Source organism: Urocitellus parryii, chromosome 3 (assembly GCF_045843805.1).
Source record: "Urocitellus parryii isolate mUroPar1 chromosome 3, mUroPar1.hap1, whole genome shotgun sequence".
In the NCBI taxonomy this organism is placed as follows: Eukaryota; Metazoa; Chordata; class Mammalia; order Rodentia; family Sciuridae; genus Urocitellus; species Urocitellus parryii.
This window is the reverse complement of record NC_135533.1, coordinates 48,121,767-48,136,802: the sequence shown is the minus strand read 5'-3', so window position 1 is coordinate 48,136,802 and position 15,036 is coordinate 48,121,767. Positions and strand designations below refer to the sequence as shown.

General features: G+C 40.1%; 1 protein-coding gene across 1 annotated transcript; it reads right to left on the bottom strand.

Moving 5' to 3' along the window:
* Positions 1 to 569: 569 nt before the first annotated feature.
* Lmod2 (leiomodin 2) lies at positions 570 to 8,791 on the bottom strand. The gene is made up of 3 exons (XM_026388709.2): positions 8,359 to 8,791; positions 1,588 to 2,949; positions 570 to 1,040 (listed from the first exon to the last, which is right to left on the bottom strand). Exons 1-3 carry the CDS (start codon positions 8,629 to 8,631, stop codon positions 1,014 to 1,016), a joined length of 1,662 nt encoding a protein of 553 aa, XP_026244494.1. The 5' UTR covers positions 8,632 to 8,791; the 3' UTR covers positions 570 to 1,013.
* Between the last annotated feature and the right edge of the window lie 6,245 nt (positions 8,792 to 15,036).

Genomic DNA, 15,036 nt, shown 5'->3' with positions numbered 1-15,036 from the left:
CTGGGAATTTGGGGGTTTGCCTCTCAGGCATTCCTTTGGCACTTATTTGCTCCCTATCAAGAAACTTCCTAACTTTCTACTTATTCCCCTCAGAAATAATTGGTTTACATAATAAATGACTGAATTAACCACCGGCTTCCATCATACCTAATGGAAACACAGGTCCATCCACTTTCTTCCTGGCTCTAATATCAATGAATCCAGAATGATAAAGGTGACCCTTTTATCCTTTTGTTTTATTGTTACAAGAACCAATTTGGCAGGGGTGTACTGGAGATTGAACCCAGGGCTGCTTGACCACTGAGCCACACTCCCAGCCTTTTAAAAAAAATGTTTAATGTTGAGACAGAGTCTCGCTAAGAGGACAAGGCTGGCCTTAAACTTACAATCCTCTTGCCTCAGCCTCCTAAGTACCTGTCATTATAGGCATTTGCCACAGTGCCTGGCACAAGAGCCCATTAAAGAAAGTTCTTGATCCCAGTCCTTTAGAAAGAGATATGGTCAAATTTTCTTAGACATAATGAAATAACAAAAGGCAAATGCTAAGGACTCAAACCTTTTGAGTGAGAATGTAATATTTTTAATATTCAGCAATGTTACATACATATCTGACAAATGTACCAACTCACAGAAAAATATTAGTCTGACTTTTTTAAAAAAAGAAAAAAATAACCCTTGGATCCAAATTTATTTGGATTACAAAAATAATAGCACATTTCTTAAACTCCTGACAGCTCCAAGTCACCAACACATCCAGAGATATGAAGAGCATTTTTAACCACTTCTTGTCCACACAAATCCCACGAAAATTAAAAAAAAACCCAAAACTTTATTTTCATATTTACAGAAGAAACATGCTGATTGCTCCTTTAAATTCTCTTTGGAATTTCTGGGTGAAGCTATTTTTAAAGTCAGAGAACATTTCAAATTAAAGGCGGCAACTGAAAACATCCCATGATGTATTTTTACTTAACACCATTGAACAGTTCTGCATACTCTTCTAGAGACTGTTTTTATCGCAGAGCTTCTGGAACTTCCACCTACAAATACAGGGAATTTCTTTCAATGAAGCAACACAAAACACATACACACAAAACACATACACACACACACACATAGATAGATATCCATAGGGTCTGTCTCTACCAGTATATTGTGAGAAAAACCCAAATATAGGGTTGATTATTGCTGCATATATACCCACATTTTATATTATAGATCAGGCTGTCCTGCTTGCAACTTTGTTTAATATTTTTGACAAATGATGAATCCTCTTGGAATGTAGACTGTACTCCCTGACTTTCATATTAAGGAAACTGGATTTTTTATATGTTGGAATGTTTTAAAGGGGTCTTGGCCCTCAAAAAAACTGAGTTGCTAAGCAGGTGGCTCAAGCACGGCCCTCAAATGGAAATGTGCTTATTCATGTACCTGCGTCTGACACCTTGCTTGGTATACTTGCTCTCACATACTAAAATATTTAGAATACTAATAAGTATTTGGAGAGGTGACTTTGGTACCACCAGGCAACGGGGTACAACTCACTTATTAACTCTGTGTCTGAAGTTCTGTTCTGGGGTGACTTACCCTCCTTAGCTGTCTTATGCTGCTTCCCCGAATTGCTTCCATGAGGTTCTCATGAGCTGATCTCTGTGGGGTAGAAGGTCGGGAACTGTCTTCCATTTTCTTTTCTTGCACGGACCTCAGAGAATTTTTTATTTCCTTTAGGATATTGTTTGGCTGTTTCTTAACCCTTTTTCCTTTTTTCTTTTTCTGTCCATTTTGCAGTGCCCGCTGGGCACTCTCCTGTTGTTTGATGACTTCTGCGATGTTTCTGGTGATGATCTTTTTCTCTGGGAGAGGGGGAGCTGGAGGAGGGGGTGGAGGAGGAGGGGGTGGAGGGGGAGGCGGAGGCAGCTTCTGGGGAGGCAGAGGTGGAGGAGGAGGGGGGGTGGCCACAGGAGATGGAGGTCGGCTCCGCACAGTCTGCACTTTCTTGGGGAGTTTGGGGGATGACCAGGGAGATTGCCTGGGAGATGCATAAGGTGAAGAGCCAGGCGTTCCTCTTTGCCAGACTTTGGTCCTAAGGTTGGATCCTCCATCATATCCCTCTTGCTGTTTTTGCTCCTGCATCCGCTTTTGCCTTTGCTTATCCATATTTCTCGTTAAAATGCTCGTCATGCTCATTCTTGGTCCTGGGAGCTCGAAGTGGTATCCCAGCCTCAGCAGCGTCGTGTTCTCCTTCAGCAGCTTGACGATCTCCATCTCCACCTGGCTGCCCATGATATGCCTCTGGTTGTGGAAGCGCAGCTCCGTGAGCACCGTGTTGTGCTGCAGAGCCCTCATGATGGCCAGGATCCCCTTTCCCGTGATGAAGTTGGAATCCACGTTGACGTTGGTGATGTGCTCGTTGACCTTGAGCATGTCCGCGATGGCCACGGCCGCGCTGTCGTCAGCGTGCGTGTTGGCCAGGCTGAACGTCTTCACCACCGTGTTGTCCTTAAGGGCCTCGGCAAAGCGGGTGAGGGTCTGCGACGTGATGTTCTCTATGTTGTTCAGGTTGACTTCTGTGGTGTCGGGGTCATTGTTTCTAATCTTTTCCAAAGCATCCTCAATAACCGTCGGATTTCCGCAAGGGTGAATGGCTGCAGGTGACTCTGTGTTCCTCCCACTGTTGCCATTGGTCAAATTGATGTTTTCTATCTGACTTTTAAATGTCTTTGGCTTAGAGTGGTCAGAATTGACACCATCGTAGTTCACAGTTCCGTTGATCCCTTTTGGGGTTTCAATGGTTCTTTCCTCTTCCTCTTGGCTCTCGTCTTCCTCCTCTTCCTCCTGGGACTCCTCTTGTTCCTCCTCCTCTTCTGTATACACCTCCTCAGAAACCTCACTGTTACTCTCTGTGAAGATTAGCTCTTCCTCACTCTCTTCTTTGTCTTCTTCTGCAACCTGGAGAGTTTTAATGAACATTTTATTAATTTATAACAGTAGCATATGACAAGTAACAAGTCTCTAATGAAAGATATTAATAATCCCCTGCTTCTGAGCTCTCTCCTTGAGGTAGCCAAGGTCCATATTTTGTTATATAACCATCAAACAACTTTTTCTATGCGCATTTGTTTTGCACAGAATATCAAGCATTCGACTTGTTGAGTACCAGTATATTATCATTTTGCCATGTGAGCAAATGGTCAGAACCTCAGTTTTGGAAAACTACTGATAATTTACTTTGTCTTCCCACTATGGGCTCTGCACTACTTGATTCCTTGTCTACTTAGAGTTTAGCAAATTCAGGCCTCCATCTGGCATCAGCTCTTGGTCCCTTCTTATTTCTCCATCCTGAGCAAAAAAAATAAAATAGATAAATAAATACACACACACACACACACACACACACACACAGTGGTAATGTGTTTGCTTTATCTAGTGTTAAAAAATTCTCCCCCAGGGCTGGGGATGTGGCTCAAGCGGTAGCGCGCTCGCTTGGCATGCGTGCGACCCGGGTTCCATCCTCAGCACCACATACCAACAAAGATGTTGTGTCCGCCGAGAACTAAAAAATAAATATTAAAAATTCTCTCTCTCTCTCTCTCTCTCTCTCTCTCTCTCTCTCTCTCTCTCTCCTCTCTCACTCTCTCTTTAAAAAAAAAAATTCTCCCCCAAATTTTCTGGCAATAGCAGATGTAACCTGGGCCAATTGCTTTCTATTTCTCTTGTCTCAGTGTAGACAGAAGCTGAGGTGTCATTTACCCCTCCACAATTATCTACTTCTGTGATAGAGCGAGGCCCAGGGACCCAGAGGCTCCATATCACCTGTGAACTGTTGCTCCTGACAGCAGGGAGGTCAAAACCAGGCTCTCTGCAGAGAAACATTCAGATTACCTTTTCCAGCAATCACCTGGAAACCTCTAGTGAGCTCAGAGTTCAGTAAGATGGACTGCAGACAACTAGGAGGGAAAGAAGATCACTCTGGCACCCACTAGATTCTAACCAGTAACATAGATCAGCAGAAAATAGTAGAAAATTGTGAAGCAAGTCTTTGCCCAGTCTGGTGTTTTTAAGTTATTTTACACATATCATTTACGAAGGACTTTCAGGTAAACACAATTTCATACTATCTTTGTCTTTCCTGTTTACAGGATTCACTGTACAAAGATGCCCACATGAACCCTTCTTTCTTTTTCTTGTTATCTTTAATGATTTAAAAAAAATGTCTGGAAAGTGCTGACAGAGCCTGATTTTCCCTCATGCTCTCTTTTGAGTCCTTTATCCTCTCTGAAGCCCTTGGGTTCTCCCCTGTCTCCAAAGCTCTGAAGCTTCCCTCTACATTGGAAGGTTGTTTTCAACTCTAAGGGCTGCTGCCGCCTCAGGCATGTGGATCAAGCTTTGGAAAACACTGCAGCTGTCTCCAAGTTTGTTTGCCCAGTTGCTATCACAAAATAGTCTCCAGAAATCTACTTGTGTGGAGTGGCAGGCACCAAGTGATGGCCTGGGAAGGGGTCAGCCCCTCCTAGGATGACTTATCCAGTTTTAATTTGCTTACTTCTTTGGGAGCAGAAAGGAGAGGGATGGTGTGTGTGTGTGTGTGTGTGTGTGTGTGTGTGTGTGTGTGTGTCGTGGAAGGGGGACTGGTGGTGGTTCTCTACCAGTCACATCTCAACAACACACACACACACACACACACACACACACAAGAAAGAGTTTGGCTCTGGTCAAGCCCATTGGCATAGATGAGGAATAAGAGAGGGCCAGCCATGGAATAAATGGATTACCTGGAGGAAGGAAGAATTGCAGACAGACAGTTCTCACTACCACCCCAAATCCCTTTATACATGTTCTTATAATCCTAGCCCCTGTCAATTATGTGTGTGTGCACACATGTCTGAAAGTGTGTCTTAGTTTTTTTAGCCTTTGGAGAAAAGGAATCTCTCTCAAAATCCAAGGCATGCTGCCTTTTCCGCCACTGTTACATTTCATGCTCTTTGGTTTTCATGCTCAGAAGTCCTTTAGGCTCTATTTGCAAGAGATGTTTCCCCCTCGAAATATACCTGGAAAGATAATATCTGATCCTTTATCTAGCAATGTGAGTTGTCAGGTAACACCTAAATGATGCCTCATAGAAAACTTTCTTTGATGCTCCTTCAAATTATCTGTGCAATGTGTTCCCCATAGTATTTTATCTCCCCCAACAAACTACCTATCACATTTTATTATAAATACGTGTTATTTTTTCCTATAGACTCTTATCCGGGTGACAGCAGGGACCCTGTCAGGTTTGCTTACCTAGCACAGTGTTTAGCATGTAGCAGGGACTCCGCAATTGTTTTATTTACTGAAGGAATCTAAACTGACATGGATTAACAGCTGCTCACTGTTGGGACCAGACCTTGGAGAAAGCATGATCAGGTCGGGTGGAGGTAAGGCAGTCAGTCAACTGTCCTGCTTTATGTGCCTTAGTCTGGAGAGCCTCCTAAGATGCAGGATTGTTAGTTGTAAAATCTAGAGATTCCTGAGCCATCTGAGATGGTCAGTTACCTCACATGGGGGAATGTCTAGAAGAAGAACAACAGAAAGGGACCTAGAGAGGGGAAGTAGATACGGATGAGGTTCAGAAACTTTGCCTCTAAACTTTATAAATTATTCCTGCACTAGGGGATAGACATGTCCTGTTTGCCATCACTTTGGAGAATGGAGGTGGGAAGTTGGATGGTGAGGTGGGAACGGGGAGGTGGTCAGGGAGAGAATAGAGAGAAGCACGTACTTTTAGAGAATGAGTAGGGCGACAAGAGGGAGGTGGCCAGCCATTTCTCCTAATCGCCTCTTTGGCATCCCTACATGAACAAAGAGGCGAGAGGCTTGGTTTTTAGTTCTGGTTCTGTTTCTGCCCATAAAGCAAAACAAAACCAAATCTGGTTGACTTTAGGTGACTCACTAAACTTCTCTGTCTCAAAGAAACTACAGTAGAGTTAAGTGATTTTTAAAGTCATAATCACCTAGAGGCTGATGGGTTCCCTTCCTAGAGTTTCTCATCCAGAAGACATTGGGTAGCCCTGAAACATGCAGCTTTATGAAGTTCCTGGGTGATGCTGATGCTACCGGTTGGGCACCCGCAATTTTAAGAACCATAGTCTCTGTGCCAACAGAATCTAGTTTGAATTTCAGTTCTTCTTACAAGCTGTTAACCTCAAATAAGTTTCTTAAACTCTCCTAGTCTCACTTCTCCTGCACAGAAGGGTAAGAATGAAATGAGATAATGTGAAGAAACTCACTGGCACCTGCAGAGAATCCCACAGCTACTCAAATGAGGGGAGCTGGATGGCTGGACCATTGTGTGTCCATCTGGACCCCTGGAGCTTTCACATGCATACATTTGTGTGCACCAGGGTGGGCAGAAGCCACGTGTTGCACAGGATTTTCATAAGCCTTTACAGAGCCAGGAGCCTGACCTCCCCAAACCACCAGCTCCTTCTCATGGTCCCTGATGCACAGCTTGTCACTTACACAGCTGCCCTGCTCCTCTGCCCTCCTCAGCTGCTCTGAGTCTTTTCCTGTGCTGGGAATGGATTTACACCCTCCATCCGCAAGCTTCTGCCCTGAACTCCTTGTGACTAGAGGGACAGCTGGCCAGCCACGGGAAAGTGTGGTGGGAGGAAAGCTAACTAGCTGAGAAAGGAATCAAAGTTCATAAACAAGACAGCCTCTCTAATTGGGCTGATAAGCCACTGGCAGAGATCAGCAAAACCTTTGGCAGGATCAGGTGGGTTTCACCAACAGCTGACAACAGCTTGTCCTTTGGTTCCCACCATTGTCATGACATTATGACATTAAAATGCCTTTGTCGGGTTATTGCTGTAGTTGTCTATATGTCCTGGGTATTCAAAGACAATTTTATTCTTTTTATGAAGGAAATTCTTTAATAACTGTAATAAACATGCCACTTTATTTCACCAAACTTTTAACAATCATTCCCACATCAGATTTAAAAACAAAAAAAAAAATAAAAATAAAACTTCTTAACATGATGGTTGTGGAGGAATTGACTGGCCCAAATCCTGACTGGTCATGTGTGTGCCTTCTCATTTCCCCTTCTAGTTTCTTAATACAGGCCGTGACTGTGGCCTTGGCAGACCCTGTCCTGATCCCAGTGGCCCTTCCTGCAATGATTGACATGGACAGAACTCACACATATCTATCTTGCTGCAAATGTGTCTTACACACCTATCATCAAGATCACAAACAACAGTACCCAGATTAGTACTGTGGCAGCTTGTGGATGGCATGGAGCCATTTTGATTGTAGGTGATTTCTATGGAGTGCAAGAGTTTTAAACTATTCTCCTGATTTGTATTGTTCCACAAATTCAGAATTTTATTTGTCATGTTAACATTTCTTACATTATCACATCCTTCTTGGTCTAATGACTTTCCCAGAGCATAGTTTTTTGAACCTCCCTCCAGTCATGATTTTTTGGACAGATTGAAAGTCACTGTTTACTGGGCAGTACCCAAGAGCTTAATAAACCCGAGTTCTCTGATAAGACCACATTTCCTAGCCTCAAGAATCACCATCATAAAATAGAAAGGATTCAGGGATGATTCCACAAGCGTACTTAAGCTGGGTCCTTAGAGGGCTTTCATCATTTTGAAATTGTATGCAAAAGTGTGTGTGTGTGTGTGTGTGTGTGTGTGTGTGCGCGCGCACACACACATGTGCATTTTTTTTGAAGAAGTCTAGAACTTATCAAAATCTCGAAGGGCTTCTTGATTCACAAAAGATACATGCACTGAGCTCCCTCAATGTACACACAGAAAGAATCCTACAGAAGTGACCATCTAGTCAAAGTTTAGCTGTTTGGGGACAGAGCAGGACTAGTAGCCCCTTGGCTCAGCTCCATGGGCTTCCCACCAGCCTACACTTCTTGGTGTTGGAAACATGGAACTATTTTTTTTTACTGTAGCCATTACTGCAGTCAAAGCAACACAGAACAAATGGAACTGAATAGAAAGTACACAGAAACAGATACTATGTCTTGTCACCAACTTGCAACTAAAATAAGACTTAGGTTTGGCAAAATATTTAAACTCATACCTTGATTGTGAATAACTCCCCTCTTGAAGTTCCCACATTTAGTTAAAAAAAAAAAGGCCCAGCTAAGAGTTTTTTAACTGGTATGATCCATGGGTGGCTACAAAAGTTACAAGACTATTTCAGCCTGAGAAATGTCTCAGTAACAAGTACAGATGAGTTGTAAGAAGGTTAAAGTCATGAGGACTGAAAAGTTAGAGGAAACAGAGTGTCTGGGCTTGGGGTTGGGGAAGGGCAGTGGGAGCAGCTAAGGAAAAGTCCCAAGGAGCCTACCTTTCCACACTCCCCCAGCCTCTCCTTCTCCAGGAGTTTTTGGGACTCCTTTTCCCAATAGGCCAACAGTGCCTCTCTGCTGAAAGTCCCTGTGGGCGTTTTCTCAGTCTGACTCTTTTGCCTTAGCCCCACCGGAAGGTTGCGGTCAGGTTCAATATCTTCCAGTTCCCTCTCCAGCTCCTTCAGCTCCTCAGCTGACAGGGAGGCCAGGAGTTCGTCCTCATCGATGGATTCATATTTACTAAGTCCTCTTCTGTAGCCAAAGGTAGACATGGTCCCTGCTTCGTCAGACCCCCAAGGAGCTGGAAGAACTAGGCATTCAAGGTAGCCAGAGGCAGGCAGGGAGGCAGGCGGGCAGGCTGGTCAGCAACTGGTGCTAGGAGTGGCTGCAGTAGCCTTTTAAGAGTGGTGATCCAGGGCTGTGACAATGCAGAGGGTGTGAAGGCATGGGCTGTTTTAAGCATCACACGTCAGCTAGACATTTGAACACAAAGAATGTCACATCGGTGGTGGATGGAGGTCTCAGAACCAGTGGGGATTATTAGCATAGTGGCCAGGGCCATATTTAGCTGAGCCTGATAGCTAATGAGGACAGGCAGAGAGTGTTTCAGATAGGGAGTGACATGGCTCCTCTCACTTTGTGTTCAAAAGCAAGGGAATAAAATATGTTTCAAAAAACGACCTGCCACTACCACCACAGCCATGAAGAGATTCTTTCATTGTCAATTTAGAGGTTGAGCCATGACTCCGCAGTACCCTAGGGGCAGATTTTCTGGTCTTGTATAAATATAACATAGGTGGTGGGAATGGGGACAGAGATCATAATAATACAGTGCTTTATAATTTTATTGTACTTCACAATTTACAAAGCACATTTATATAATTTTCCTAATCATAAGTCCTGTGAGATAAATAACATGATCCTCATTTACAGATTTTGGCAATTGAGACTCTGAGAGATTAAGTGAAAAATTTGAACCAGACAGCTGGGAAGGCAGAAGTAAATTTGTCCACTGCACCAAATGGCTTCCTTCCCCACCTCATGAGCACTAGTAAAAAATTAGATCTTCAGATAAAACACAAAATGATAAGTAATAATCCTGGGTATAATTTCTTAAGGACTCACATGATGCTAGCCCAGTGCTAAGCATTTTAAATATTTTATCATCTCCCTCAACACAGTCCTTTAAAGTGTATACCATTGCTCATACTTTACTATTAAAGACCCAGAGAAGTTAAATAATTAACCTGGGAGCACAGAGTTAAAAAGGAGTAAAGATAGAATTTCAACCTAGATTTGTATCTGAGCTGAAAATTGAAGGAATGCTAATTTGTAATTACACATATGCACATATTCTTGTGAATGTGTTAAAATATATATAATTGTTTACAGGACTAGCATAGTTATATAAAACTATTAAGATGTGTATGCATGGTACATTTTAATACTTGTATAATGTAAGTATTTCATTTATACATTCAATAGTTGGTGAATATTTGGGCTTTTCTAGGTTTGGATTATGAGTGATACTTCTGTAAATATGTAGCAGATAAATCTTAGAGTGGTTATATATTTTCATGTTTCTTGGGTAGATACGTATAAGTAGAGTGATTGGACTATATGGTAAATTCACTTTTTAAGAAACTGCAAAAGTGTTTTCCAAAATGGCTGCCCCCATCAACATTTCATGTCAGTAAATGAAAGTTTCTGTTTCTCTACATCCTGATCTGTTATTGTTGGTCTTTCTGATTACAGTCATTTTAGTGAGTGTGAATGGTTAGTCTGAATTTTAATTTCTCTACTAATGATATTGGGCACTATCTCATGTGTTTATTGGCCATCTTTTCTTTGGTAAAATACTCTCATTTTATGCTTAAATCGAGATATCTTGCTGAGTTATAAATTTATCACAGTACTGTATCAGATATATGATTTACATATATTTTCTCCCATTCTGTGGCTTATCTTTTAGTGTCTTTTGAAGACCATGTTTTTAATTTTTTTAAAAATTAAAAAATTTGTTTTAATTAGTTATACATGTCAATTGATTTTTGTGCAGAGTGAAAGACAGGGGTTTAATTTCATTTTGCTGCATAAGGATTTCCAGTTTTTCCAGCACTATTTGTTGAAGAGGCTCTCTTTTCTCCAATGTATGTTTTTGGTGCCTTTGTCTAGTATGAGATAAATGTATTTATGTGGGTTTGTCTCTGTGTCCTCTATTCTGTACCATTGGTCTACATATCTGTTTCGGTGCCAATAATATGCAACTTTTGTTACTATGGCTCTGTAGTATAATTTAAGGTCTGATATTGTGATGCCTCTTGCTTTACTTTGCTTTATAAGTATTGTTTTGGCTATTCTGGGTATTTTATTTTTCCAAACGAATTTCATGGTGGCTTTTTCTATTTCTATGAAGAATATCATTGGGATTTTTACAGGAACTGCACTAAATCTGTATAATACTTTGGGTAGTATAGATAGTTTGACAGTATTAATTCTTTCTATCCAAGAGCATGGGAGATCTTTCCATCTTCTAAGGTCTTCTCAATTTTTTTCTTTAATGTTCTGTAATTTTCATTGTAAGAGGTCTTTCACCTCTTTTGTTAATAGATTTCCAAGTTTCCAATTTTTTCTAAGGCTACTGTAAATGGGGTAGTTTATATTTTTAATTTTAATTGCCCAATTTATCATTTTTTTCTTCTATTACTTATGTTTTGGCATTATAGTTAAATAATTATTTCCTAGCCAGGTGTTGTGGTACACACCTATAATCATAGTTATTCAAGAGGCTGAGAGATTGAGGAAGACTGAAAGTTGAAGTAGCCCTAGCTCTGAGCTAGAATGTTCCTGGATTCAACCCTTCATACTGCATAAAGAAATAATTTCCTAATCCAAGCCCACAGAGATTTACTCTATGTTGTCTTCTAAGGGTTTTTGTAATTTTAGGTTTTTATATTTAGGCTTATTATCATTTTGACTTAATTTCTGGATAAGTGTAGGGTGAGGATACAAAGTCATTTTTTTTGCATGCAGATATTCAGTTATCTTAGCATTGCTTATTAAAAAGCTTATCTTTTCCCCTATGGAATTGTCTTGGCCATGTGTGGAAAAGTAATTGACCATAAATTAGTGTGTATTTCTGGACAGTCATTTCTGTTTGATTAAGCTATGTGTCTAGACCTCTGCCAATACCACATGGTCCTAATCATTACAGATTTGTAGTATATCTTGAAATTAGAAAAAGCAAGTCATCTAACTTTGGTTTTTTGCAAGGATGGTTTGGCTGAATATTTTGATTTTAACTCCTTATGGCATTCTGCCTCCAAAAATAACTATGATACTTTTCAGTGATGCTGATTAGAGAGGTAAGGATGAAATAGGACATAATAACTTCACTTTTTTAGGTTAATTTTATTTTTTTAAATAATGATATGTGTTCATATTTATGAGGTACTATGTAATACTTTCTTTCATTTATGCATTGAGTTATGATCAAATCAGGCTGATTTGCATCATTTGTTTGTTTGTTTGTTTTTTTATAGCCTGTGGCATATATTCTTGTGTTGCCTCAATGGAAATGCATCTTTACTATTTGAAAATGAGTTAGATTTTTGGCAATGGCATCAAGGGATGATAGCTAAATCTTGTGAATGAAATGAGTTATTCAGCTTTGTAATTGTACTTTAGATAAAAATGCTGAGTTATGTAAAAACCTTTTTTTAACAAAAGAGAAAATATATACAAATGATAGCACAAAATCCATTCTTTCATTAATTATTAGATATACGATATGTTGACCATTGTGCAAGTTTTGAATATATAATTATGTATAAAAATAGTGGAATTGTATTTGACTCTCACATTTGTAATTAAATATATATGTATATAGTATGTATATATAAATACATATAGCTAATTTTTATTTTATAATTTACTAAGCACATACTGCATGACAGATTCTAATTTAATTGCTGGGGTTAGAACAATGAACATTACTAAGCTAGTCTCTTCTCTGTTGGAGCTTATGTTCTTGTTCTGAGAGACAGATAAAATATAAATAAGCATGTAAATATGGAATACATCAGATAGAAGTTCTATGAGAAAAGCAGAACTGGGTAACAGGGAAACAAGAAGGTGGTGTGGGCAATAGTTCCTACAGGAAGATTTCCATAATGAGGTGGCATTCAAACCCAGATTTGGAGAAGTAAGAGCTCGATGCACGTAGATTGTAATAAAAACTTTGTGTGACTATAAAATATTGTTCAGATATTCTTAGACTCACAAATCTCAGATTCAAAGGACCTTGAAATAATCCTCTTTTTATAACTTCTATAAGGGATGGTTTTGAACATTGTTGGTGAAAATGGTACTTGCCAAAAGTTCATTGCATTCTTAGGTAGATATTTTCAAATATGCAGATTATTCTTTCTATTGTGTTGAAACTGATTGGAAAATCAGGCCATATAATTTTAGTTCTCTCATTGGAACAATACAAGATAAATATAGTGACATGTGAGTTTCTTCTGCCAAATATCAGGTGTCCCCTGAATGATTCTGAAGGTGATTCCAGAAGAAGGAGCATTAAAGTGTCCTGCTAATTGGCAACATCTCTGAAAAAAAAATTTGCTTCCCAAGGACACTACCTTCAGAACGATCATTTAGAGACTGTGAATATTTGTTATTACAAATCACTCTGATCATGATAATAATCACAACTCATGCACCATGCTAGTTCACCGGATCTTCTCCAGAAACCTTAAATATATTGGATAAAATCCATTAACTGACCAAACACTGTCACCTTACCCTGACTAGAAATAACTATGATGAATAATTTAGCAGCATTTTATTCTTTGGCATGTTTACTTGGTCATATTGTTTTTTTATGTAGAATTGTTTTTTAGAATCAACAACATGATAAGCCTTGAAAAAGATCAGCATCTTTTATTTTTTTAAAAAAAATTCTATCTTGGGAGGAATTTTGCAGTTTTTGATCCTCAATTATCAGGAGACTCTCATTATCTGGCAATTACCTTTTTAGGAATCATTGATCTTTATCTTTCAACTTGATTTTCCCTTTTAGTTTCTTCTTGAAATGTTTGTTTGTTTAACACACATTTACCAGCTACTTGTCCTGGAATGTCTGTGTTGGAAGCTAGGATTACAAACAGAAAAACAGAAACCGATCCAGGCTCTGCCCTCAACGAGTTCAGACGCCTGGCAGAGAGCAGACAGCTGGCGACCACGCAGTGCATGGCACCTCCAGCCAGGCGGAGAGGGGAGGAGACCAGTGAGCATCGATGAAGATGTGAGTGGAGTCAGAGATGAGGCAGAAACTGGTGTGATTTATTAATGCTTGAGTGTCTCACTCTCACCCGCTATTTAATGTCCCCGCACTGGGTAAGTGTTTACAGGTGTTGAATATTTGATGTGAAGGGCTCTCTAGGCGGTGTCAAGAGGACTTGGACTTTATTCTCAGCTGGCATTATGTGGTTACTTCTTCCATTGCCTTCACTGCCTTAGAGCTGCCGTCCAGAGCCATAGTTTGCCAAGGTTGCCTAACGGGCAGCTGTTCTCCCCCACTATCACAATGCTAAGGAGACTCCAGAGAGTGAGCAAAACTCATTATTGCCTCCAAAAATCAAGAGTACCAGCCCTGTCAGCAGGCAGTACTTCGGTTAGTACTCTTAAAAGGCAGAAGTTAGAGACCTCCTGATAACCCATGCGTATTGGGCCTCCCACTTCCTAAAATGAATTACTTTGCTTGTGGCTTATATACTTTTGGCAATTAATATTTAGGAGTGTTCAGAGCTGCTACTGATTATTTCTTTGTTTTTTTATTCCCCCTTTAAAAATCCCCAAATTTCAGGAAGAATTTGGTTGCTTTGAGAAATGTTTATATTTCAAAATGTCTGTCTGGGCATTCTTACTTATAATAACAAAAGCCAATTAAATGAATGAATGATATGAGTTTATCTTCATTTTAAATTATATTCAATATTCATATATCATGGGACATGTAATATATATTTAATTTAAAATCTCATTTCTAGAGACTCATTGCTTTATGCTAGAATTGGCCCGTATCATTCACAGATTTAATATAGCCAATTTAATTTCTGTGATTTTTAGGCCCACAAAAGCCCAGGACTTATAATGCTGTAATTGCACAAGCTAAACTTTGTATTCTCAAGATTAAAAATGCTTCATGAAACTACCCAGAAAATCTGTGTCCGAGTGTCTCAAGAATACCTTGACTCAACCTGCCCTCTTTTTAGCTTCCCCACTCCCATCCTCAGGCTTCCATGTGTCAAAAAAAAAAAAAAATGGTACCCTTATGCACCAGTTGTTGGAAGCTGTTTCCTTTGGCTCCCTCTGTCTCAGAATGGGCCTGTTTAGTCATAAGGCCTGGGCTCCTATGTGTTAACATCTCTTGAACACCTTCTTTATTTCTGGCCATTTCCCCACCTCAACTTGAGTTTAAGTTGCTCTCCTCATTTTTTCAGCTGATGGCAACAATGGACCAATCGTTCCCCCAGTACCTGCTGCTTGATCCTTCCCCTCTTCCACAGTACAGCCAGGGAAATCTTCTAAAAACACAACTTCCATTGTCCTTCAGACAAAACTTTCATCTAGGTTTTGACATCTCCAGTGTCCTGTCCAGCTTCAACTTGGGT